Consider the following 27,297-nt stretch of genomic DNA (forward strand, 5'->3'; position numbering starts at 1 on the left):
GTTCATGAGTGTGTGTGTATGTGTCTGTGTATATATCTGTGTATATATGTGTGTGTAAGTATGTGCATATGTGTGATTTTGTGTGTGTGTGTACCTGTATTCTAAAATTTACCCCCAAAAGTGTTTTTCTCTGAAAATCTTATTCGATAGCCTTTTTAAAATCTATCTAAAATACCGTAGTGATAAAACACACAGTGGGGCAGATTTAGCAATAACCTATTAAAACTACACGTGCGTTTATTTCCTGAGCCAGTAATACCCACTTCCAGAAATATCTTCCCTGGACTGACTGGTAAAATACAGGATAGTGGGGAGTGACTGACATCACCCGAACACTGTCAGAGAGGCTCCAGGATGAAGGCGAGCACTGCACAGCAGCAACTGCACCTCAGGAGGGAGGAGAGGACCTTCCGGTACCGATGCACGGCAAAGAGTGACCGTGAGGGAGGAAAAAGGTGGGGAGGTGCACACAGGTGATCCATTGTCTCTAGAAAGGAGGGTATTTTCCATTTAAGTTATAATTTAAAATTTTATACATACTGGAAAAGAAGAAGCAAGGCAGGCAAAATGAATAAAACCAGGCTGTCAGAATAAACCTTCATTGTATATGTCATGTGTAATATATTATATATGTGCACAGCTATTTAAATTTGCCTTTCAAATAATGTGGGTATTTTACCTTATGTTCTCATTCGCATGTGAATATACCCTCTAATTGCTAAATACATATATCAGGTGGGAGACTAACTGGGTAGAGGCCACGAAACTAGCAAGGGACTCAATGTGACTGGAAGACAAGACAACAGAGCCAAGTAAAGGGAGAGGCTGGGGGTAAAAGAGGCAGCAGAAAAGGGGCAGGGAGATAGGGGGAGTTGGGGTTCAAAAATCAACCAAATGGAGTACACATGAAATTCCCATTTGGAATCTTAACTGCTTTGTAAGACTACAAAAAATAAAAATACAATAAAATACAAAGAAAGAAAAAATAATGTGGGTATTTATTAATAATGAAGAACCATTATTATACTAAAAAAGCAACTTATTTTTCAAAAGCAAAGAAATAAATACAACATGCAATTGAATTTCTGGTCTTATCTTACAGAAAGGATTTATTTTAAATGTGTTTTCAAAACACTGATTGACTAGTCCTTCTTAGAAAGATATATTCCTCACAGAAACTAGAAATCATTAGCAATGAAAACTTTTAAGAATAATACTGTAAGTAATAACAGTGAAAGATTATAGGTACACACATACCACACACAATTCTAACTGGACATAACAGATGCATGATTGTGTTAGAGACCTTCAGTTCTTAAGTATTGAAGGTAAATATATAAACACAAAACCAAAAGTTTAAGATCCAGCTAGCAACTCTAGGTTTACATTACAAGTATCAGCGTGGATTCCTGATGTACTCCATCTCCTTGGAGGAAAACTATTTCCTATCTTTGCCCATGAACAAGTATAATAAAAAGACATTATGAAGCTAAAACGTGCATGCTGAAAGGGACCGGATATAGATCTCTCCTGAGAGACACATCCAGAGCATGTCCAATACAGAGGTCAATGCTAGCAGCAAACCACCGAACTGAGAACAGGACCCCCTTGGGGGGAATTAGAGGAAGTATTGAAAGAATTGAAGGAATTTGCAACCCCATAAGAACAACAATGCCAACCAACCAGAGCTTGCAGGGACTAAACCACTACCGAAAGACTATATACATGGACTGACCCAGGCTCCAACTGCAGAGAATGGCCTTGTTGGGGCACTAGTGGAAGGGAAAGCCCTTGGTCTTGCCAAGATTGGACCCCCAGTGTAGGGGAATGTTGGGGAAGTAAGGGAGTAAATAGGTGGGTAAACCCATATGAGGGAGGGGGAAGGGGTGGGGGGACTTATGGACAGGAAACTGGGAAAGGGAATAACATTTGAAATGTAAATAAAGAAATATATCTAATTTTTTTAAAGAAAGACATTTCTGATCCACTAACAGCACATTCATTATGGTCTCTAAATACCACTCACTGAAGGGAACCAGGAATCTTGTGAGGAGTAGTCCCAGGTTTGGGGCAGGCAGGGTATGAAGAGAGAGCTCAGACACCTCTCTGAGGAGGCAGAGGATGGCAGCCCACAACTGTCAGAGTAAGCAGCAACCTCCTGAAGAGGCCGGAGAACATCAAAGGACAAACTGCTGGAACAGATCAAAGGACCGTATTTGTTTTAAAAGGACCCATGGTCATACCCAACTTAAAAACGTTATGGGTTGCCATCAGAAGACATTGAAGTTTAGCTTTTCTTCAGAGCACTCATAAATAGAGGAAGGAACGAACTGTTGCTTACTCCACTAAATATCAACTATCTAGTGAGGAACGTGTCCTTCGCTTAATAGAATGCCAAAGACTAAGTAAGGAATGACAGACTATCACTGTTTGCTACCCCCCTCCAACAATGGAACTTAAAAAATTATTCTTAATGGCTGCCCAAACCAGATGCTCCTGTGCATGCCTGTTGTGTTACACAAACAAAACAAAAACACTTGTGAAAGCTCAGCACCAACTCTTGTAACATTTACCATAATCGGTAAATTTTTCTACATGATAACAGTCCTGCAGTTCCATTTTTAAGAAGTGCTCCTTCCTTTTCAGAAAAATGTTGTCAGGCTGGGGAGACAGAGCTCCAGGTAAAGCCTTGACTGTGCAACCACAAAAATGCAAATTAGTCACCCAGAACTCTAGGGGAGAGAGAGAGCCAGGCAGGCATGGTGATACATACTTATAACTCTAGGGAGACAGAGACAGGCAACCTAGGACTCTCTGACAGACACTCTAGAGCAATCAGCAAGTCAGCGAGAGACCCTGTCTCAAAAAACAAGGTTGATGGTGCTTCTGAGGAATGAGAGCCAAGACTGACCTCTGGCTTCCAAATACATGTGCTGTAACACACACACACACACACACACACACACACACACACACACACACACACACACAGAGAGAGAGACAGAAGACAAAGACACAGAGACAGACAGACATATATATATATAAAGTATCTATAATAAAATGATACAACTTTGGAACTCAGTTTAAATAATTTAGTTGGAGAAAGGTAAGAATTTGTAGCAGGTTGGAACTGGAGTTTAAAATGCCCGCTGTAGACTCACACGCTCCAACACTTGGTTGACTGATTGGTGGGCAGTGCTATGAGTCTTGGTCACCCTTGGGATGGGCACAGAGCTTCCAGTAGCGAGTCACTGAGGATGGACTTTTGAGGGGTGTGGCCCAGGCTACCTGTAGCCTGAGTCGTCATCTCCTGCTGCCTCATGCAGTATTGCTTGCTGCCATGAGCTACCCCATCACCAGGTACTAAACCTGAGTCACAATAAATCTTTCCTCCCTTAAGTAAATTCTGTCAGGTATTTTGTTACAGCAATGAGAAAAATAATTAATATACTCTGGATTCTGAATGAGAAGGCTGGAGGTTTCATTACTGTGGCGGTCTGAATGGAAAATGGCCCCCACGGGCTCACAGGAAGCGGCATTATTAGGAGGTGTGGCTTTGTTGGAGTGGGTGTGGTCTTGTTGGAGGAAGTGCGTCATTGGGGCGGGCTTTGAGGTCTCAGAAGCTCAAACCAGGCCCAGTGGCTCACTATCTCTTCCTGCTGCCTTTAGATTCAAATGTAGAAGTCTCAGATAGCTACCACTCCATCACTATGTCTGCCTACATGCCGCCTTGATGATAATGACTGAACCTTTGAACCTGTAAGCCAGTCCCAGTTAAATGTGCTTTCTAAGAGCTGCCATCTTCATGGTGTCTCTTCACAGCCATAAAACCCTAACTAAGATAATTACTATTCTAATTTTGTGTATACTAAAACTATTTGGGGGCAGTGGAGAGAGGGCTTAGTGGTGAGAAGCAAATACAGCTCATGCAAAGGATGCGGGTTTGAGTCCCAGCATCCACGTGACCCCTCAGAGCTGCCTGTAACTCTAGTTCCACAGGGAATCTGATGCCTCTAACTTCCGGCCTTCTCGGGCACCTACACTCAGAGGTACAGCATCAAAGTAACAGTGATGATGGTGGTGGTGGTGGTGATGATGTAGAGGAGAAAGAGGAAGAGGAGGAAAGATTCATTAAAAAATGTTTTCTTTAAAAATTAAAAGATCTTCTGACAGAAACTGTTCTAGGGTTTCTGACATAGGTTCAGGCTTTCCTTGTGTTTAGTAAAACTACAGCAGAAATAATGAAGATAAGAATAGCATTCCCAGCTGGAGATATGGCTCAGTGGTTAACACACTGACTGCTCTTCCAGAGGTTCTGAGTTCAATTCCCAGAAACCACATGATAGCTCACAACCATCTATAGTGGGGGTCTGATGCCCTCTTCTGGTGTGTCTGAAGAGAGCAACAGTGTACTTATATATAATAAATAAATCTTTAAAAAGGAAGAAGAAGGAGAGGAGGAGGAAGAGGAGGCTGGTCCTCTTTAAAAAAAAAAAAAACAAAAGAAAAAAGAGAAAAGAACATTCCATGATTCGAAGACATCATGGATGTTCCACTATTGCTCACTAAGCTTAGATTACATTAAGCGACAACAAGGGTAATATTCACAGTGGGCCATGTGATCAGTAGATATCCAATCAGTGACCCAAATCACACTGCTGTTCATTCCCTGTGACCTCTTCCCCCAGCAGCTCGCACACAGCCCATCCATCCATCTACTGTCCTACACCCACCCCCAGGCCATCTACTATCCTACAGCTCCTGAGCCCTGCCCCCTTTCTCCACCACACCCTGCACACACCCTCTCCTTTCTCTGCTTCTTTTTAGAAAAGGTTTCCCTCAATACACTGTGACTTAGCTCTAACCGAGGCAGGCAGTGAAGAATGGTAAGATCCTCCCTAAACTACTAATCAACTCTTTCCTCAATGCCTTCCCCGAGGGATTTCTAATCCTGTCTTAGGAGATATAAGCGATTGCTGCCCATGCCTAGTTATGTGTCAATGATGATAAAAGGCCGGCTCTTATTTCTCCGGCTCATAGTTTTCAGCATCATAGATCTTGTAGGTGTCCTATAGGCAGGGAGATATTTCACGTGTTTTTCTATTTTAGGAAGTAGTAAAGATGCAGGGGGAATTTATTACTCCTTACTGCTTATAATCATGGCCTGTCCTGACTTCACAGAGATTTCTAGGATCTGTTAGTGCGATCAACTCTCGCTGAAAGACTTAAAATTCTGACTTTTGTCCGGCATGTCAGTGAAACTTGTAAGGACGTTCAAAACTAGTTGTAAACGCCCCTGACCCTGGTAAGAGTGGCTCTCTGAGAGTATTTGACCAGGAATGTGTATCTGGATGCTCGGGGAACAATTTCTTCATAGACATGTCTAGTCTCCATGGAAAGGTTTGAATTTATTAATGCAAGAGCATATACTCTACACCGAAGCACTTGGCAAGGTTTTCTTATTGATTATCACCCTTGGTTATAAACAACTGAACCTGATTCAATTCCTTAGCTCTGTCCAGCCGCAAATGTGGTCCAATACCTCAGCTGAACCACAACTTCACAGTTGCGATAAGAAAAAAAAAAACTGTCACAAAAAAAAATTACTGCTAATGTTAGAGAAGAATAATTTTGATACTGCACAGAGGGACACACGGACACCGTGAAGTAACTCAGAAGGCATTCTTTGTTTTTTCAAAAGAGCTGCAAGTGTCAGAACCCAAACTCAGCCAGCAAGCATACATGGCCAACATGGCGTCTGACTTTTACTCCTGATGTAGGTGGTCACGGGTCTCATTCCATGTTTCACAATCTGCTGTGATTAGGTGATCAGCAAGAACTGGGGAAACTCAAAAGATAGGAGCTGTCGTCCGGTCAACTACCTTTGCTAGGAGAACAGCAACGAGTTCCTCACCCGGGCCGCTGAGATGGCTCGAGAGGTGAGGGTTCTGATTGCTCAGCCCGGCAATCCCAGTTCATTCTCTGGGACCCTCGTGGTGGAAGAACGGAACCAATTCTGATAAGCTCTCCTAACACCCACCCACGCCTGTGCCGCCGGAAGCATGCGCGTCGTTACTGACTGCTCCCACCCCACAGACTTTCTTTCTTTTTTTTTTTTTTCCTTTCTTTTTTTTCCGGAGCTGGGGACCGAACCCAAGGCCTTGCGGTTGCTAGTCAAGCGCTCTACCACTGAGCTAAATCCCCAACCCCACAGACTTTCTCATCCACTGTTTGCACAGAATCGACCCTTCTTCAGGACACGCTCCTGCTGTGTTAGGCTCGGCAGCAGGAGGGAACAAACCAGACACCGCAGACACAGCTCCCGCCTTCAGAGGACACTGTTCAACGGAGAAACTGCCCACTAGTCAGAATAAACTATACAAGTAAGTATAGAGTTTAAAATTGTTATTAGCACCACAAAGGCCAAACACCAAGAGGAAAAACGAGCAGCACGGCCTACAGCTATGAGCAGAGCTACAGGAGATTAGCTTTGTAAAAGAGTACCAGGAAGGGATGAGAGAACAAAGGGAAGGTTCTTCTCCTCTTCTCCTGCTCATACACACCTACACACCTACACACCTACACACCTACACACACACACACACACACACACACACACACACACGAGAAAAAGAAATGACTAGAGGGCTGGACCAAATTCATAAGAGGACTCTAAGTACCAACTCCAAAAAAGGGGTCCACAGGGGTTGGGGATTTAGCTCAGTGGTAGAGCGCTTACCTAGGAAGTGCAAGGCCCTGGGTTAGGTCCCCAGCTCCGAAAAAAAGAACCAAAAAAAAAAAGGGGGGGGTCCACAGAGCTCTCCCTAATCACAGAAAGAAAAAGTCGATCTCACTCAATAATAATAGCAAAGTTTAGAAAGTCGGATGGCACATTAGTGCTTTGCACGAGTGCCAACCAACAGTCCGGTGGGTTGTTTTTGTTTGTTTGCTGAGATAGGGTTTCATTCAGTCTAGGCAGGCCGGGAACTTGCGCTCCTCCTGCTCCAGCCTTCCAAGTGCTGAGACTACAGGCATGGAGTGCCACACCCAGCCAAGCGGTGTTTCACAGCAGAAAGGCTGCCTGCATCCAGTACCCACTGCCAGCTTAGTCCTAGCTAGACCCTCCCATGGCCTCTCCCTCCTCCCATGGGCTCTCCCTCCTCCCTCTTCCTTACTGGTCCTCATAACTTGGGTTTGGGGTGCTGTCCTTACCATGTCTTTTCCTGACTTGCCCCATCCTCTCAGCCTCTGCCCTCTGTCTCTACTGCACTGGTTCTCAACCTGTGGGTCACGACCACTTTGGGAGGTAAACCAACCCTTTCCCGGGGGTTGCCTGAGATCATTGGAAGACACAGATACTTAGGTTATGATTCATAACGGTAGGAAAATGACAGTTATGAAGTAGCAAAGAAATGATTTTACGGTTAGGGGGTCACCATGACACTGCGACCCTGTGTTAAAGGGTCGCAGTGTTAGGAAGGTTAGAACTGCTGCTCATCCTCAACTGAAGGCTGCTAACAAATGCTCACACTGCTCCTCTTGCTTCACCACCACACAGATAACTGGAAGCTGCAACATGGAGCTCAAAGCCCCTGCTAGGAGCGTCACCCCAGCCCTATGTTTTCAGAACTGCTATTTCACAGGAGACAAGGGTCTAAAAAATCATGGGAAGATATATGATTTTTAAATATAGACAACAGATTTGAAAGGGGTTTTTTTGTTTGTTTGTTTTTGTTTTTTTTAACTATGAGAGAAATGCTACCCTCAGGCCAGACGGGGCCACAGGCTTCTCATCTGTGACTTTCATCCATAATCTCTCCTTTCCTGGCCTCTTCACAATTTTGCTACCGCCTCCTCTCTGCCCCCAGCTGCTCTCTAGAGTCCCACAACCTACACAGCCTTCTGGACATTTTCATCTTGGGTGTTCAGTTGACATCTCAAGGAAATCTGAACTCGTCTTCCCCAGAAAACCATTTCATCAGATTTTCTAATGCAAATAATCACTTCTCTTCCCTTCTCTGAGCTTCAGAAATGGAGCATTAATCTAAAGAAACCCTTCCTAGAATATCTACAGCCTACTGGACCCTGGACTTGTCCGCACGGGATATAAGAGTTCTCTGACCTCCAGATGACAGCAGATAGGATGGAACCCAAGGCTGTGGAGAGGCCGGATCAACCAAGACATCGCAGAACTCGTCAACCCATGCGTCCAATAATTGGTTCAGTTCCTAGAGCTTGAAGCCCTAGGGTGAAAACCAGGATAAAGTACCAGAGAATCATTTTGAAAAATATAGATTTCTGCTCTCACACAACTATTTAGAGAATTGACAAAGAACAAGTAAATCTACAGATAATTTCAGTAGGGTACAAATACCCTCCAAGAGGCTATGAATGGGAGTGTACACTATCCTCAGTAAAGAAGTCCAGCTGAGGGGTAGGTAGGTGTGCTGGCTGGTTTTGTGTGCCAACTTGACACAAGCTGGAGGTAGCACAGAGAAAGAAGTCTCTCTTGTGGAAATGCCTCCCTGAGATCCAGCTGCTTCTTGTGCAGAAATAGAAACCCTAAGACAGCAGGGTCTGTGCATAGTCACTGTATACCCTGGAATAACCATGAACCTCATAAAAGAAAGTGATGTGGTGCAGAGACCACTTCAGACCTAGGCAGTGAAGTCCAGAAGAGACTGCCTGGGAAAGTCTTCCCCTGTCTGGGAAAAGTCTTTAGGAATAGGAAACACTCGACAGCTCTGGGGCCAAAACATACTGGGTTGGAGGATGAGAGAAAAACGTCTAGTAAAAGAGGGGCTCACAAAGAGGAGGCGTCTGGGTGGGTGATTAAGAGGGGCAGGACACAACCTGGAGAAAGGGGAAGGGTGTCTTAGTTAGGGCTTCTATTACTGTAATAGACGCCATGGCCATAAGCAAGCTGGAAAAGAAAGGGTTTATTTCATCTTGCAGTCCATCATCCAAGAGAAACCCGGGCAACTCAAGGCGGGAACCCAGAGGCAGGAACTGAACTGATGCGGAGGTCATAGACGAACACTCTTACCGCCAGATCAGAAAGAGCATTTCAGGGAGACTCCCAGTGGGCTGTGTGCACTTTGAAGTTTGAGAAGCACTCCCGAATGAACTGACTGACAAAGTATAAATTAGTCTCCACTTAAACATCCGTGCCCACTGCTAAAAGAAAAAAAAAAATCCCTATGGCAATTTGCCTTCCTTTTCATACCTAAATCACTCGGTGCACATCCAGCTGGCGGCAGAGTAATTTCTGAGCCTTGCAAAAGAGCAGGATATCACAAGATTGACAGACACAGTATTACAGAACTACTGAAATCACACAGACTGCATTGCCAAGAGAGGAACTGCCTGACTTCGACCAGTTATCCAGCAAGGGGGGGGGGGTTAATGTAGAGCCATGAGGGCATCCTTCAACAGAGAACAATTTGAATATCAAAGAATTCAGGCAAGCCCTTGCTTGGTGAAACGGATGAGACTCATGAATTGCACTGTAAAAATGACCCACTTTATGATCCTTTTGTGGAATTTAAGCACGATTTCATCACACACACACACACACACACACACACACACACACACACACCCTGTAAAAATCTCAACATCTTGTTTAATCACTAATTATTCTGAGGAGCACATTGAAGAATTATAATTTTCCTTGTATTATAGAACACGAGTATTTTGTTATGAGCTATAGTTCTCTCATTTTATTTTGCTTTTAGTTAGCTTGTTATTTTGTGTGTGTGAGTATTTTGCCTCCACGTGTCTGTGTGCGGGGTGAGGACAGGATGGCCAGAACCGCCACTGCCAATGGTTGTGAGCTGCCACGTGGTTGCTTGGGACTGAACCTGGGTCCTCTGGAAGATCAGCGAGTGCCATTAACCACTGAGCCTTCCCTCCACCTGTAGTTTTCTGTTTTTAAAGACAAGGTATGATTGAGCTTTTTGTTAACATTTCCTGTGCTGTCTGGACCTTGTTTTGAGAATAGCCGTGCAAAGTGAACTCTGCCTGGGCCAGTTTTCCTTCAATAATCCCTGGTGAAAGGAAATTCTGACCATTGCAAGTCCTTTGCCCCTCTGAGGCCTGTTGTTGTTGTTGCTATTGTGTTGTTGTTGTTGTTGTTGCTATTGTGTTGTTGTTGTTGTTGTTGTTATATGCCGGAAATATATTGTGTGAAAATTGGTACCAATTCTCTCTACAGCTCAGTGAGTGATCCTTTTCATGCCCCATCTCTGGGTAAACTGTGTCGGCCCCTTGTGCAGCCTGCAGAGGGGTGTAGCAGCGGGTGACAGCCGTAGCTGGCTGGAGGCACCTATGGAGTCATTGGTTACCTTATCCACCATGAGGAAGTTCTCCAGCGTCTCCCCATTTCCACAGGTGACACCCCCAACCTCTCTCACAGCTCTGGGCAGGATCTCTTGCACCTCTTGGGCAATCATTCCTACACACAAAACAGTTCGACAGGGTTAACGGGGGTGGGGAAATGCTCGCAGGATTTCCTGCATCAGAATGGAATACTGACGGCCATGGAAACTCTTTGGAAAGAGATGATTCGCTTTTGCTTTGATCTATAATTGAGGTGAGAACCACCACAGAATTGAAAGTAGAAGTGCCCACTCCATGCACTTGTAGTCGTGGCCGAGTGGTTAAGGCGATGGACTAGAAGTGCCCACTCCTTCCCTTCCTCCCCACCTCTCATTCTTAAGTCCCTGCCTAACCGGGACTGGGGGGTGGGGTGGGAAGGGTAAATAAATACTGTTACATCCCTATACATAGAAGGAGGCATGTTGCTAGTTTGATTCATTATGTTCCTACAGGAGACATTGGTCCTTCCGTGTTCCTGCTTATTATTCCCAGGCTAAGGAACGAGCATCACGGTGCTGATGTTCTTAGACAGTTTTATCCATCTCTCATCTTCATCCCCAGACTACCCAGGCCCCCACCCCCACCCTCGTCCCCATCCCCATCCCAACTCCTCTCCCCCTTCACACAGTTTGTGTTCCTCTTGGCCCTTGTACCCTTACCTCACAAGCAATATATTCAAAATCTTCTACCAGGACTTAGGGGTACAGCGTGGGGGTGTTACATGAAAGGTAACCCACACATTCTCCCTGTTCCAATGACTGTGAGTTTCTCAGAGGATGCGTTAGCTCGGCAGCCCGGAGAGTGAGTGCAGAAGCTCAGGATAAACAGACAAGCAGAAGCTCCCATAGCCGTAGCCGGCCACAGAAAGTTAAGGAAGGTTCTGAGTCTGTACCTGTTTGGTGGGCAGTGTCTATCCCCATGGCAGACGCAAATTCAGGTTTGTAGTCGTACTGTACAATCCTCATCTGCGCTATTCTTCTCAGCTGTTCATTCGTGTCAACCTGGTTTAATTAAAGGAGAGCAAATTTCACCTGGTTAGATTGTTAATTCAAATCAATGCGCAGCATGACCCTGAGAGATGCGGAAGACTGACGGGAAGATGAGAAACGTTCTCCTCAGAGAAGACAAAGCCTTAAGATCCACACTGGTAAACGCCAGTCTCCGACATGGTTCTCAACTTGTGGGTCGCGACCCTCAGAAGCCCAAGGGAAAACAGAGATATTTACATTACGATTCATAATTCTTGCAAAATGACAGTTATGAAGTAGCAATGGAAATAATTTTGTTGGGGGGGGGGAATACCACAACATGAGGAATTGTATTAAAGAGTTGGAGCATTCCGAAGGTTGAGAACCGCTGCTCCGATAAACGGAGCCAGGGATTCGAGTCTAAATTATGGGGCCAAGGAGCCGCCTACGCTGCTCTTGTCTCCTCTGGAAAGTTCAAGGATTCTGCCCAGGATACCAAGAAGTCCTGCTCAACTGTGTCCACAGCTGTGTGGCCCAGCCTCTACTTACAAACTGAAACTGCGTTGCCAGTTCAAAGACAACCTCTAGGTGAGGAGGGATCCCACACTCTTGAGTTACTTTGGACATTTGCTGGACTGAGTTTCTTTCAGTGGATTCTCCCTCCCTAAACCTCTCAGGGTACAGGTCAGCATAGATACCCTTGTCCCCTGCTATTGGGTCTAATGATGTCCCCAATTGCCACTGCCAAGTCCTCAAAGAAATTTATTGGTCCCCAGAAAGTTGATAGAAAGATGGTGAAGTTAATCTTCCCTAAAACTAAATGTTTGATTCGAAAGATCCCCTTTAATGTGAAGGATTGGGTTGTTTGATAAATTCACAAACAGCTGTATCTAATTATAATGATATTAGTTTGATTAAAAAAACAGCTACTTGTCTGTATGTTCTCTGGTTTTTCTTTAGAATACTGCTGGATTATGAAATCAATGGTATTTGGGCAATCAGAAATATATCACCCAGTGACTTCTGGGTAAAATGGCAGATTAGAAGCCATCTCTAAGTGAGTGGATTATTACAGTTGGGGAAGAAGAAGGGCAGCCCTACTGTACTACAGGCAAGCTTCTCACCGCAGGGCCCACTGATTAGCAAATGTGTGGCCCACTCTCTGTGAACTTCCTCCTAGGTCTGACTTGGCACCTGCTATGGCAGCCACACTGACCACTTGGGATATGGTGCACTGGCCTGGGCTCTCTCCAAGTCAACCTTAAATGCCACCTCTAGCAAACACCTCCAGAAGCTGTGTCATCCATGAGTTTCTACCACAAAGAGATCTGCAGTGTCCATCGACCACACAGACTGCCTGCTTCTTCTGCATCCGCACCACTCCACTGGTGCATAGCTGTAAAGAACAGTAGCAGTCAGTGTAGCTGCCACTGTCCCAAATCCTATCCAGGGCAGCTGTCATCCATAAAGCAAGGATCATGTCAGGGCCCCACCTGAATCAGCATCCACAGCTCAGCTTCACAGAGGTAGGAATGTGAGTTCCTGGGATCTCAGAGAGATTTGCAAACCTGACCCAGGAAGCGCAAGGATACACTGCAGCCAGAGTCATCCAGAAAACAGCAACTTTCCCTCTCTGGCCTTCGAGGGTTACAAAGTAACAGTTTGGGGGAACAGTACTCTGCCAGCCCAAATCAGGAAGAGAAAGGGTTCCATCAAATCTAGTCTACAAAGCCTGCATTATCATAATAACAAAATCAAAGACTGAAAGAGGACCTAAATACAAAAGACCAATTTCCCTGTGACAAGAGATGCAGAGTGTCAGCCAATCTCACAAACTGAATTCAAGAACATAGTAAGATTCCAAACGGGCTCCACCTCAGGTAAACAGGGTTGGTTCAACATAGGCAAACCAGGAAGTGTAATACACAATTAATAGACTTACAGAAATCATAGATCTCCTCAGTAGATACAGAAAGGACATTTGGCAGAATTTAGTATGCCTTCATGATAAAAGTCTTAGACACATTGGGAATAAATTGAGTATACCTCAAAATAATAGGGGTTATCTACAACAGACCTGTAGCCAGTGTTGTGTAAGTGGGGGAAACTGGGAATATTTCCTGTAAGGTCTGGGATGAGATAAGGGGTCCCCCTCACATTCAGTACAATGCTCTGAGTCTTAGCAGTCAGAGAAGAGAACACTGTAAGCTGGTTAAAATAAGAATTAAAATTATCCTTCTCCACAGATCACCCTATTCTACATACTCTTCTAGAATACCTTTTCAGTTATACTGCAGAAAGCAAAAAACAACACAGGAAAATCAGTGTTTTCTTCTACGCAATAATGAACTTGCTAAGAAAGAAATTAGAAAAATTATCCAATAATAATAATAATAGTAATAGTAATAATAATAATAAAGAACTAAAACAACCCTAACCAAGGAGGGGGAAAACCACTACAATGAAAACTTTAAACCTCCCAAGAGTTTGAAGAAGATTCTAGAAAATGGAGAGACCTCCCATGGACATAGGTTGGTAGAATTAATATTGTGAAAATGATCATTCGGGGCTGGGGATTTAGCTCAGTGGTAGAGCGCTTGCCTAGGAAGCGCAAGGCCCTGGGTTCGGTCCCCAGCTCCGAAAAAAAGAACCAAAAAAAAAAAAAAAAAAAGAAAAGAAAAAAAGAAAATGATCATTCTACCAAAAGCAATTTACAGATTCAATGCAATCTCAATCAAAATCCCTACAACATTCTTCATAGAAATAGGAAAAAAAATCCTAAAAATTATATGGAACCACAAAAGACTCCAGATAGCTAGAACAAGCATTTCCCTAAATATTTTAATATACCACAGTAGGGGGTTAAGTCATGAGGTCTCTACGCTCATTGACAAAAGAGCTATAAGGAGTGGGGTGTGGGTGTATGAGTCTATTCCCTACATTCGGAAGGCAGAAGCAGGTCTATCTCTGTGAGTTCGAGGCCAGCCCGATCTATTTGACAAATGGGATTCTGTCTAAAACCAACATCAAAAATGTAAGGACTCGCACCCTTTCTCCTGCACCCTTCCATCTTTCTACCATGTGAAAAGACAGTTGCCACCACGCCCTGGCACGCCATTAGCCAAAGCCTTCAACAGATGTTAAACCTGTCAGTGCCTTTATCTTGGGATTCCTTGGGATAGCCTCTAGCATTACAAGTAATAAATTTCTATTGTGTATAAATTACACAGCAGCATCTCTTTATAGCAACACAAGTGGTCTGTGATCCTTCTAGAAAGCATAGCTCTCTCCTTAAAAGTTTGGAGAAACTGAGTCAGTGAGAGGAAAGGATGTCCACAGATCCATGAGGCCACTAATGGCGACCACCATCTATCTCATAGCTGAGGTAAGTGGCAAATGGGACAGCTAGATGTCTTAGGGATGTATCCATTTCACAAATACAGATAGAACGCAATATTAATACGATATAATTCTTAACATGCCACATTGCTGATATGTATTTTATGGAAGCAAAACTACTGTTTACTTAGTTTTATACAGGTAAAAAGTGTTCCACACGTATGGTCTTAGAAGAAGCTCTTAACATGGGGAAAATGCTCACAGTTGAGTCTGGAGACAGATTGCAAACCAGAAACTGGGCATATCTCTGGGCTGAAGTCCTGAGCTGATGCTGTCAGGATTAATCTCCCGTCATCTACCCAACTCTACAATTCCCTTTATCCCCTCAGGTGGCTGTGAGCAGAATTAGTGGGAGGGGGCATGTTGCCTATACAGAGAAAGCTTCCTGGACGGATTTGAGAAGCTCCGGGGAAGTTTTTATTTAAGGCAACGTGTCTTCTTTAACCAAGAGCAAAAGTGGTGACTTTTGGCAAATGGCAATGAAATCCTGCACAAGCCTGGTGACAGCAGCCAGGATGGTGGAGGACCATCAAACTGGGACGTTCCACTGAGACTTCTTATTGAGACCTCCTAAGCCACTGCTGTGGCCAAGAGCAAGGGTGCGTCTGAATTGGTATAACCAGAAATGCAGATGGAGTAAGTCTCACTAAAGCTCAAGATTTAGAACTGATATTTGGAAATGTATGTGAGAACCTTTAGTCCTGAGTTCTCATCCAGTGAGGAGGTCACAGCAACCCTAATGTGAGCGGCAGCTGTGCACTAAACATAACTGAACATCAGCAGATATAACAACCGTTCTTTGGAATCCTCACCGCGCCCACTTCAGAAAACCCAGCATGCTGGGAAAGAAAAGAATGCAGTCTGGAAGAGAGGCCAATGATTGATTAACAGGTTAGATCCTCCAGTGGCTAGAAGAAGAATAAATATAGGAGGGAAAATGAGGCTTAAAGCAAAACAAAACAAAAGATATTCATTATTTTACATATGTGAGTACACTATGTATTCAGACACACCAGAAGAGGGCATCAGCTCCCATTACAGATGGTTGTGAGCCACCATGTGGTTGCTGGGAATTGAACTCAGGACCTCTAGAAGAGCAGTCAGCGCTCTTAACCTCTGAGCCATCTCTTCAGTCCCCTAGAACAGATGTTTAACAGTCTTAAGGATGCTTTTGTGAGAGGAAACCAGGATGAGAAGCTGGAAACAGGAGTGGCCTGAGCCGTCATCCTGATCACCAGACCATCCTGAGCTAACACAACCTGCCAGACCTTTGTATTGCATCCCAAGTAAGCAAACGACTCCTGGGGGCCAGGCAGGCCCACCTCCACGTCACAGCCGAAGACGCTGGGCAGCCTGGGGAAGCATCTTCATTTAAGCAAATCTTCAGGCCGGATTTTCATATGCACTAGGCAACTGCCTGTCCTAAGTGAATCAAGGCACCAGATTTCTGACCCAAAGCTGATTGGCCCATAAGGACCCGCGACTGGGGAGCTTTACAAGCACTCCTCACAAAGATCTCCTCATGCAAGACAACGGCTGGCAGAGCCAGTGCAAAGGACCCTGGGAGGGAGGGGCTGGAGAAGTCTCTATTAGCAACCGGATGGCACGGAAGGCAGGTATTGGCCTGTAGAAAACAACGTAAGACATGCTGCCCGTGACTCGGTGACATGCTGCCGCTGCTCACTGACTCTGTTAGGAGGACCCAACCTCTGGTAACAAGAACAGCTTTACGACCGCAACAGAGATGCCCCACAACTCCACCCACCATTATCTTCAAGTAGCGTGTTGGTTTCACAGCGACGGGTGACACACAGACATGCCGGAGCCAGGCATGACAGGCTGGGAGTCCTAGACACCCGATTAGGTGTCCGAGGAAGGGTCCTGTGGCATGCCCCAGACTCACCTCCTGGACATTCTCCTTCACCCGGATGTCAGAAGGATGCATGACAGTCCCCATCACTTTCATGTTGCCACAGACAACCAGGGCTTCATCAGGTGTGTCTGTGTTTATTCCTACTCGCCCATGACAGGTGACAGATTCCGGAACTTGTCCTCGCTGCCACAGGGCGTCACTGTCATTTTCAAACTGCCCTGGGTTAGAGGCCTGGAGAAACACAGCAGCAGACTGCAATTAAAGTTCCGGTGGCAGAAAGAGTTGATCATGCATCCTCAGAGCAAAGGAAAACTGACTGTTATCCGAGTCTTTCCTATGAGACTGGGTTGAACACGCTGATATAGTCAATTAACACCAAGAGCCCAGGAGAGCCAGGGAGACCCACAGCAGTAGAAACTCTGAATACCATGGCTGAGAACACAGAATCTCTGTGTGTTTGGTCATACCACATAGACAACTTTAAAAGGTGAGAAAGGGGACATGGACTAAAATTTGACTCTCTTTTCAGGTATAATAATAATTAAAATTCATAACAGAAATAAACATGTTATCCTATGATCAATTAAATAAAAATACCTTGTATTTTACTAGTCTTTATAACTAACTTCAAAACACTCATATTGGTGGTGTGCCCGTGCAATCTGTCAAACAAGTAACAGTAACACAGACAGCTTCGACTACTCTCTGAACACGGGTGGTGCTGTGGCTTCTCGGCGGCCGCATGTTTTGTGTGCTACCCCATGAAGCAGTTCTGTGATCTAAGTACCACCATGCTCATGCTGACACGGGCACTCTGAAAGGATAATAAATTGCCCAAGAACACGTAGGTGATCCTTGCTACAGCTACCTCTGCATGTCCTCTGTTTACCGAGTAACAGCTCTCCACTCTGCTCTTTCACAATGTGGCTTAGAGGTCGCACCAGCGGTCCTTACAAACAATCCAAAGGGAACCAGGCCTAGAAACACGCTTTGCCAAAGAACTTCTGCTGGGTTGTACCCTCTCCTCTCTGCTCCACTGTAGCTGCTGACCTGTTTTCTAACACGAGGTCTCCAAATCCTTCACATTCCTCATGACAAAGTCCGGTTGCTTTTTCTAAATGATGGTATTCTAAATGTGATTTTCCGTTTGCATCCCCTTGAAGAGAGTCCAGACTCGCTAAGATCCTGACACCTCAGCAGACAGCACTAACACAGGGATTTCCATTTTGTCTGCCTGGGGTGCTTCGAATCTGGGCACCATCTATCCCTGCAGACCGCTCCGAGTCCTTACAGAGATTTGCTCCTGAGCACACACTGGGAGAGCTAGGGACTGGGGTAGGTGGCTAAGCCACACTGTTCACTAGATACTTTTTTGGTATTGCGTGAATGTTCTGCCACATGCATGTGTTATACATTAAAGTAATAACAAAATAAAAAGAAGCCACCAGGTTTAGCTCTTAGTTTGATTTCAACTGAAGAATTTTTGGGGCAACTCCGACCAGGACTTTGTTTCTACCATCTGAGAACCTCTGCCTCTTAGATGACCCAGCCACAGATGCTTAGCAGACAATAGCGGTGGGAGAACACAAGGCAACAGTTTTAAAAGTTATTTTGTATAAAACACTTCCACAAAAGCTTTTCTGCAAGATCCTTGGCTGGTTGGATGTGAACCGTTGTTAAGCTTTGACTCAGTTCTTTTTTTTTTTAATTTATATAACATTATTTTACTTTTTATTATTATTAATTTTTATTAATTATTCCATTCTTTTTTATTCTTTTTTTCCATCTTTATTAAATTGGGCATTTCTTATTTACATTTCAAATGTTATTCCCTTTCCCGGTTTCCATGCCAACATCCCCCTAACCCCTCCCCTCCCCTTCTATATGGGTGTTCCCCTCCCCATCCTCCCCCCATTGCCGCCCTCTCCCCAATAATCACGTTCACTGGGGGTTCAGTCTTTTTTTTTTGGTTCTTTTTTTCGGAGCTGGGGACCGAACCCAGGGCCTTGCGCTTCCTAGGTAAGCACTCTACCACTGAGCTAAATCCCCAGCCCCTGGGGGTTCAGTCTTAGCAGGACCAAGGGCTTCCCCTTCCACGGGTGCTCTTACTAGGCTATTCATTGCTATCTATGACGTTGGAGCCCAGGGTCAGTCCATGTATAGTCTTTGGGTAGTGGCTTTGACTCAGTTCTTTTATGGTGAGCGATCTACACAGAAGCATAGAGTGAACATGCACTTTGCTCTCTGCTGAACGTAAGGAGCCACTTTAAGGAAGCAGAATGGGACAGGGACGGATTCCTGCTGCTGCAAACGAGCTTTGGGATAATTCTTATCATGTTGGTAACTGGATACTGGAGAAGCAGGTGGAAGTAGTTTTTTTTTTTTAAATTACAACTGCAACATTTATATTTGTTTCAACAGATGAAACTTAATCCCTAAAATAAGTTCAAATTATTTCATCAAGGAATGCAGATAGATCTACAAGAGCTACTAAGAAGGGCTCATAATCTCGAATGAGAAATACTACAAGACCTATATATTTACTTCCCCTCCTGGAACCCATGTCTTCATGGGTGAAAGCAACCCTTAGTGCATGCTGTCCAGAATCAGGAGCTTCTCTCCATAGGAGACCCAACAGCGGTTGCTTGATACCAAACGCCAAACTGGTTTCATGTACTTTTCTAAAATACTTTGTGTCTCATGGCTTCATACGTTTAGGGAAGAACTCAGCATTCCAGTCTATGTTATATGAAATCAACTGGTTGTAAGACTTTAGGGCAAGTATCTTCAGATACTAGTGTTATCCTTTGGAGAATGTTGATAAGCCTACTTTCCGTCTTTACCCATCTCCAGAGATTATTGTGGAATTCAGGGAAATCATATGTGCATGAACAGTCATCAAAATTAAGGATGGATGGACACAAATTCATCCTCCACATAATTGCCCGGAGGCAGCGCTCACTGTTTAACCTGTAATCACACAGCAGCACAGCTCTATGGAATCACAGTGGGGTAGGACTCCCTTCTGCAAGAACACAGTGCAGAGGGCACCTCCTGCTCAGGATAGCAGAAAGCATTAGAAGTGATTTGAGTCTGGAAGGAAAAGTCACAGGAATTTTTTGTTGGTGTTGTTTTACTTTTATTTATGACTCTAAACACAGACAAGGAGCTAATAGCAGAGTTTGTGCATCTTGTGGAAAAGTTGTTGAAACGGGGTCCAGAGATGCTCTGGACCATTCAGTGTGGTGTATTTAGATCTGCATCTGCAGCCAGGAGCTTCTTAGAAATGGATATCTGTGGGCATCGCTGTGGAGATTAAAATAAAAGCTTAGGACTCGGCTTAGCTATTTGTGTCTGCACAAGCTCCCAGGATTGTATTTCTGTGTGTGCACACACTATGTGTGTGTGTGGGTATGCGCATGTGCATACACATACATGTGTGTGCCTATGTGTGTCTTTCTATGTGTGTCTGTGTGTGTGTGTGCACGTGTGCGTGAGTGCCCATGTTCTCACAGGACAATGAGCTGCCTCCGAGAATGTCCCTTTTCCATCTGTACCCTTCACCAGTCTTACAGTCTTTGGTGTTAGTCTTCTACCTCAGGGTGGTTTGCAGGAAAAGCAGGAATCCTTGAGGATGGGACCATTTTTCTTCTTCCAAGAATGAAACAGAAAAAAAAATGTGCTTCTTTTCAAAAGAAGGAAATCCCACGGTGGCTTTGAAAGGCAGACAGAAGTAATTGTACCTCCTGCTTGCCGTACAGTACCTCAAACAGTCCCTAACTGAATACTTAGAAAGGAAGCAGAGCTGAGCAAAAACCGGGTCAGCACAGGGAACTCTGAAGGAACGCCACTCAAACCCTGAGAAATAAATCGGTGTATTGGAGAAGACCTTAATTAACACTAAGTCATTTACACCACAGGAGTTTAATATATTTCTAAACCTGTTGTGGTTGACAAATCAGATTGGACAATGGCCAAACACTGGCCACCATGGTCCCTTCAAGAAGAACTTTGACAAATGTGGTGTCCTGGATACCTCCCCGAGACCAAAGTCTTGGGGACAGTCCTCATAACGTCACTTCTAACAGAGTAAAATACTGATCCCCGCCATTTGAGAAATGGTTTAGTGTATACACACACACACACACACACACACACACACACACACACACACACACAGAGACAGAGACAGAGAGTCAGAGAGACAGAGAGTCAGAGAGACAGAGAGACAGAGAGAGACAGAGAGATTCAGAGTCTCCCATCATGGTCAAGCATGCAATGCCTTTAATTATTAAACCTTCCTTCTTGTCTCTTATTCTGGAGTTAAGCTAGCAGAACCAGGCCATAGCCTCAGAGGCCACACTTGACTCTTGGATACAATGTAGTCTCTTTCCATTGCTATATACCACACACAGATGTCCTTCTAGAATGTGAGGTGCAGCAGAGACTGGCTGAGCATTTCTAAAACTACCTGAATCAAACAATCATGCCATTCTTTGCATTTCTTCCCCACCTCTCTCTCTCTCTCTCTCTCTCTATATATATATATATATATATATATATATATGTGTGTGTGTGTGTATTATATATTATATACATATATGTGTTTGTTTATGTATAAATATATGTATATATAATCTAGTGTTATATGATATCATATATTATGTTATACAATATATTGTATATTACATATTGTGTATTATATTTTATACATTATATATTATAAATACATAATAAATGCATACATACACAGTGTTACAGTGTCATCCATTTAAATGGACCGAGAAGTCCGTTTCCACCCTCATACCTGTGTTTTGGAGCAAGAATGAAATAGTGCCAGTGAGCTATTTGGAGTTAGAGGGTCTGTGTTACTGTTATCATTGTTCTTGTTATTCTGAGGGTACGTTGGTGTCTCCAATTCTACTGCAACACTAGGGCGCTCTCTTTAACCAAGAGTAATAGCTGGGAGAAAGCTACTGTCTCCAAGTACGATGCGTCCTTAGAATTTAAAAACTGGGTCAATTACGTGACCCCTAATCTCGGTGTGTCACACTCAGACTAAATGTGGATTTCGGCAAGTTTGAGCTAATCATCTTTGTGCTGTGATGAGGATCTGCCGGGGCGCACTGGTTAAGCAGCTTCCTGTTCATGGAGGTCAGGAGAGCCAGGTTCCCTTCCTTCCCTGGCTGCTCTCTGAACTTGCATAGCGCTCACAGTGCTGCCAGCTGAGAAAGGGGAAACCTCTGCCACGAAAGTTAGTCAAAGAATGCAGGCGACTAACAGAGTGTGTGTCCCAAGTAGAAAGATGGTACTGCGTCTTCATTCCTCCTGAGGAAAAGTCAGGAACAGTGAGCAACCTAATTTCTGGGCTGGCGTTCAGACCATATTTGTGACCACAGCCAAGCAATTTAGGTTGTACCGAATGAGAGGTCCGGCATAGCTTTGAACAGGGGGTAGAGAGGAGGGGGAGGGCGTCTATGGGAGGACTGGGCAGATACCTGGTTTTACCTCAAAAGACTCTTACTGGCCTATGGTTATGTCAGAAACAGCCGTGTGCAAACAGCCAGCTTCTGTGCAAGCATTTTACTTCACTTCTGTCTTTGCTTCACCTCCAGTGAGATTTCTGGGGTAACTGAAGGGTTTCCACTAGTAGCTAATTTATCACGTTTAATTGGCTAACATAATAACAGAGGGTCCTTTGATTCAGAACAGCTCAAAGCAGGCAAGAAGAAACTCCACTTTCCAAAAGGAGGCAGACGTGTCCTCAGTGCCTCAGGTGGGCAGCTGGGAACACAGGCTTGCCCACAGTGGATGGTGCTCCCTTCTGGAACATCACATCCTCCCTATGCAGCTCTCAAAGGCCTGGGGCAGCACGTCTCACCTAAGGCTGCCATGCCGGGGAACCTACTGTCTCCTGCAACACTCTCGGTGGCGGCCAGTCTGGACCCACAGCCACAGCTGCAGCTGCTAGGAGCTTAATGTCCCCACAGCTGCCAAGACGCCATCCACAGCTGTAACCACTCAGCAAATGTGTTGTGCTAGTCCCTCGTGTGAGGCAGTGGCCCAGATGCCCTGGGGTCAGCAGTCGCTCTGGGACACAGAAAACCTTCCTGGTACTTTCTTTACTCAACAAGCCTAGATCAGAGAGAGAGAGAGCTGGGCTACTGCTGACTCCATTATTTATGAGCTGAGTGATATTGCGTGAGTTGGCTTCTCAAACCTCCGTCCTCTGGGTATTGAGACTACTCACAGAATAAAAATGTGTCATCAGTATAAAGTGGTGCCATGCGTAGATGTTTAACCAGTGCCTCCAACAGAGAGTCAACATCAGGATGTTCCCAGCCTCAGTACTGTGGCATTTGGAGAGGGAATACTTCCGGTGGGAGGGTTTTCCTGTCTGTTGTAAAGTATTGCACATCACTTCTGTCCTTCCTGACCCTGACTGAGAACTACTGTATGAAAACTAACACAATCGTTTCTGCTATTACGATTACCAGCCACGGTTAGGAGATGATGCAGTTCAAGTCTACCTATGTCCCCGACGATTCGACTTCTTCCTGCAAGGGAGAAAAGTATACACGGTCCAGAAAACCAGAGCGCTGTGCTTACCCTCACAATGATCCTTTCAGAGATGTGGGCAGCCAACAGGTAGAACTGGTCTTGGTTAGCAGCGTACAATCCGACCACCAACATGAAGTATCTAGTTCAGAAACAGCAAACCAATGGGAGCATGTCAAAGAACGGAGCCTCTAACTCAGAGATCCGCCCACTTCTGCCTCCCGAGTGCTAGGATTAAGGCCATGAGCAACCACCTCCCAGACTTTGATCCTCTTCTTAGGCTGCAGTTCTATAAAGGGCAAGAAGGCAGGGCCTGGAAAACGTTTTTTTCTTCCCCCACTCAAATTTATTTTATGGGTGTGAATTTTTTCCTGCATGTATATATGTGTCTATATGTGCCTGACTACTACTGCTCATGGTGGTCAGAAGAGGGTGTTGGCCTCCCTGGAACTGTCGTTATGGATGGTTGTAAACCACTATGTGGATGCTGGGAACTGAATCTTGTTCCTCTGTAAGAACAAGGGTTCTTATCCAATGAGCCATCATCTCAGAGACAGAAGTCTTTCTTTTGGGCTCTGGGGCTTTGAGGGTGGTGGTAGGGCTTTACCCTGAGCATGGCAGCTCCTTTGGCTGGGATCTTAACTCCTGAGCCACTCCAAACCCCCTCACCTTGTCACTCCAGTTTCTAGACAATGTGAATGCTCCCCTTGAACTAAATCAAATCACTATTAATTATGATTGTTTCCGTTGTTGTTAACTCCCAGGGAGGACTCAGGAGGGGTCATGCACTGGACTAAGTCATCTTCATTGCTCAAGAGCCCTCAAAATGTCCTGGGGCGGGTACTGTTCCTGCACCCACTTGACAGTCTAGGAAATGAATTAGAGATGAGACCAGGAGCACGGGAGGCAGTGTGGCCGTAGACAGAAATTAATTTCAGACAAGTTAAGCTGCACACCCAAGGTCACTGAGCTAGCAAATAACATGCCTAAATCTGTCCTACTGGACACCAAAGCATATGCCAGAGACCGATGGGACAGACACCACCCAGAGGCTTGCTGAGCTATAGCTGGCTACGCTCACTCGCCAACACTTGAGTCAGCAGGTCTTGGTGAGGCTTGAGAACGGGTGTTTTCCTAATGTAGCAGCCATCTCTGCCGGCCCTGGGTCAAGCCTCTCGAGGAGACAGGTGGACATTGTTAAGGGTTTTTCCTTGTTTCTTTTTCCGTCCCTTTTTATTTATTTTTTACCCTTACTTCTCCTTTTGGTCTCACTAAATAGCCCAGGTTAGCCATGCCGCCTGCCTCTGACTCCCAAGTCCTGGGATTGCAGGTGTATGCCGGTCTGCCTCTCCTTTTACTTCTGTTAAAATAAGGAGAAGGGGCAGTGTTTCAGGACCGGCACACAGATTTGGAAACTGCAGTCAGTCCTGAACCCAAGAGCGATGTGGGCGCCCATCTGGAGAAGCACGGAGGGAATTAGACCGAGCACTGCTGGGAGTGAGGACCGGAGAGCCAAGGTATCTGGGTAAACGAGATACATTAATAAACCAAGTCGGAGAAGGGAGGAGATCCCCGAGTCTGGCTGAGTGTGCTGGCTGGGTGGCCCAAAGGATCATGGGCACTGGAGGCCAAGTCCTGGCTAGGTCACGTGTGCAGCCGTTCTCATTCACGGCGCCTCAGGTACCTCTGATCGGGATTGGGCTTCCCCTTCTTTCTCATGTTGTTTGCTGTGGTTTCACCGAAGTGTAATCGTCCCAGGGTCACTTTGGTAACCTGGTCAGTCAGGAGGTCGATTCTAAAACAAACAACGGAAGTATCGAGATACATAAGAGAACGCAGAGCTTGATCACGCCTAATCTGCTGGGACCCCGGATGTTTGGCTCCCTGATCTCATCGCACTGCAGAGGACAGCTTATCCTAGGGTTTGTCACTTAGGGATCCACAGCATGGGTAGGAGTGTCCACCAAGGAAGACCACAGAAGGACGCCTTGCTAGCAGAAGCTGTGCTTCAGGTTTCGATCCAAGGACCACGACTCAGCATGTCCTAAACAGTTTCTGTCACTTCCATGGTGAGAGGAAAGATACTCTCCTGGTCTCAGCACTGTTGCTCTAGCACCCCACACTGGCCTTTTCTTTGTGAAGGTGACCTCCCATAGCCTAGCCACAGGAAACAGCATCCTTCCATGAAAAGCGGCATAGCCTGACCAAGCAAGGGAGATTCCCCATGCACCGGGTCACGTGCTTGCCCGTGTGCCTGGACTGCACCGCAGTTTGTATGAGTGGCTCTGTCTAGGCTGAATGACCATCCTGCCCCGAGGGCTTGACAGCAGTTAGCCTAGGCTACCTCATCAGTATCCTGACCCAAACAAGCCAAGAAACAGATCCTGCCTCACACCATTCTAGAGAGAGGACTCTGGTTCTTTATGTCACTACTGCTGTGGATAGTACCACAAGATCCAGCTCTCAACCTGACATCTGTCACGGTAACCATAAAATACACAGAGAAATGGACTGTATGCATGCGTAGAAGGGAAACCTCAAAATTAATTCAACCAAAATTGTGCTAATCTAAATTAAAAAACTACCATCTCTAGGCATGTTGCATATCCAGGAATCAAATTGTTAGCAACTCCATTCGTTATCAAAGCGTCTAGAAGAGTGGTGAAGTTTTCAGGTAGACCTTTTCATAACGGTCTTTTGCAATGGCCTCGGAGTTTTTTTTTTTATAATTGATAAACAGGTGTTTATAATACTATCGTCCTGTTATACATGTATCAGAGGATGGCCTTATCTGGCATCGATGGGAGGGGAGGTCCTTGGTCCTGTGGAGGCTCAATGCCCCAGCGTAGGGGGATGCTAGATCGGTGAGGTAGGAGTGCGCAAGTGGGTGAAGGAGTACCCTCACAGAGGCAAAGAGGAGGAGGATGGGATGAGGGGCTTGTGGAGGGAAAATCGGGAAGGGGGATATCATTTGAAATGTACAAATAAAATAATAAAAAATTAAAAAATAAAATGCTGGGGCTGGGGATTTAGTTCAGTGGTAGAGCGCTTACCTAGGAAGCGCAAGGCCCTGGGTTCGGTCCCCAGCTCCGAAAAAAAGAACCAAAAAAATAAATAAATAAATAAAAATAAAATGCTAATTAGCAAAAAGAAAAATAAAAAGTGAATAACATCATTCTTGTTCCCCAAACCTTCACCAAGAAACGCACTCAGAGAAGAGCATCTTACTTAACAGGTTCAAAGGTCTTTTTGCTTCTATCTGCTTGGGACTGTTCAATCGAAATCACTTGGTTGATGGCTTCTACCTGTGTGGGAAAACAGAAAAAGGAAATCAATCTCTTAATAGTTTAGGTAAGGTACCGAGATAGTGTCCATTTGTAGAGAATGTTCAGATGCCTAAAACCTTCGCCAGGGTCCCAGGCTAGGCTCCAAGTGGAAGCTCTGAATGCTGAAAAAGCCACGTTAGACTAGATGACGGGCACTGACATCAGCAGTGTACCACTGGTACTCAAAGGGAAAGACACCAGTTGGAGGAGGGTCTTGCCTACAGAAGTAAGTGATGAAATACGGTGAGTGCTATTAAAAGATGGAAATATCAGAAGTAAGAATGAATAAAATAAAAAAATAAACTAAACAAGACCAAGGCAACGTAAAGAATCCATTCACTCATTCATTCATTCACTATTTAGTGCCAGGCCCTGCAGTAGGCATTCAGATAAGTGAACAAAGCAGCCGATACTCTTACTGTTGCCCTTTTCTTTCTAAAAGAAAAAAATGTGAAGAAAATTGGAAATGGCAGGATTAATGCCCTTGGACGCACATATCGAAACACAGCGAATTCCATTAGTGCATACAATTAACACATATTAAAGGGCGTAAGTTTAAGTGGATGAAAATCACTTGGCCTAGTGGTACAGGCTTGTAATGGTAGGCCTTGGGGACGCTGAGGCAGGAAGATCATCTAGTTCATGCTCGCTTGGGTGACAAGTGAATTCGGGAATAGCCTGGGCAACTTAGTGAAATCTCATCTCAGAACAAAACACCACAAGAGGAGCTCAGTGATAGAGTTCTTGACGCCCATCAGTTCGATCCCTGCTAATACACATACATGTGAGGACA

General features: G+C 45.0%; 1 protein-coding gene across 4 annotated transcripts in view; it reads right to left on the bottom strand.

Moving 5' to 3' along the window:
- Myrfl (myelin regulatory factor-like) overlaps window positions 1–27,297 on the bottom strand; it is a 117,021-nt gene that overhangs the window by 29,974 nt on the left and 59,750 nt on the right. For all 4 annotated transcript variants that reach the window (XR_015624187.1, XM_087557914.1, NM_001432407.1 and 1 more), the window contains exons 8-13: window positions 26,407–26,483; window positions 24,863–24,973; window positions 23,230–23,320; window positions 16,651–16,851; window positions 11,273–11,381; window positions 10,347–10,456 (exon numbers count right to left, since the gene is read on the bottom strand). Coding sequence is in view for 3 of the 4 variants with exons in the window: in XM_087557914.1 (XP_087414040.1) it covers window positions 10,347–10,456; window positions 11,273–11,381; window positions 16,651–16,851; window positions 23,230–23,320; window positions 24,863–24,973; window positions 26,407–26,483 (699 nt within the window). In the remaining variant the exon portion in view is untranslated. The remainder of the gene's footprint in view (window positions 1–10,346; window positions 10,457–11,272; window positions 11,382–16,650; window positions 16,852–23,229; window positions 23,321–24,862; window positions 24,974–26,406; window positions 26,484–27,297) is intronic.

Source organism: Rattus norvegicus, chromosome 7, assembly GCF_021556685.1.
Source record: "Rattus norvegicus strain SHRSP/BbbUtx chromosome 7, alternate assembly SHRSP_T2T, whole genome shotgun sequence".
NCBI lineage: Eukaryota > Metazoa > Chordata > Mammalia > Rodentia > Muridae > Rattus > Rattus norvegicus.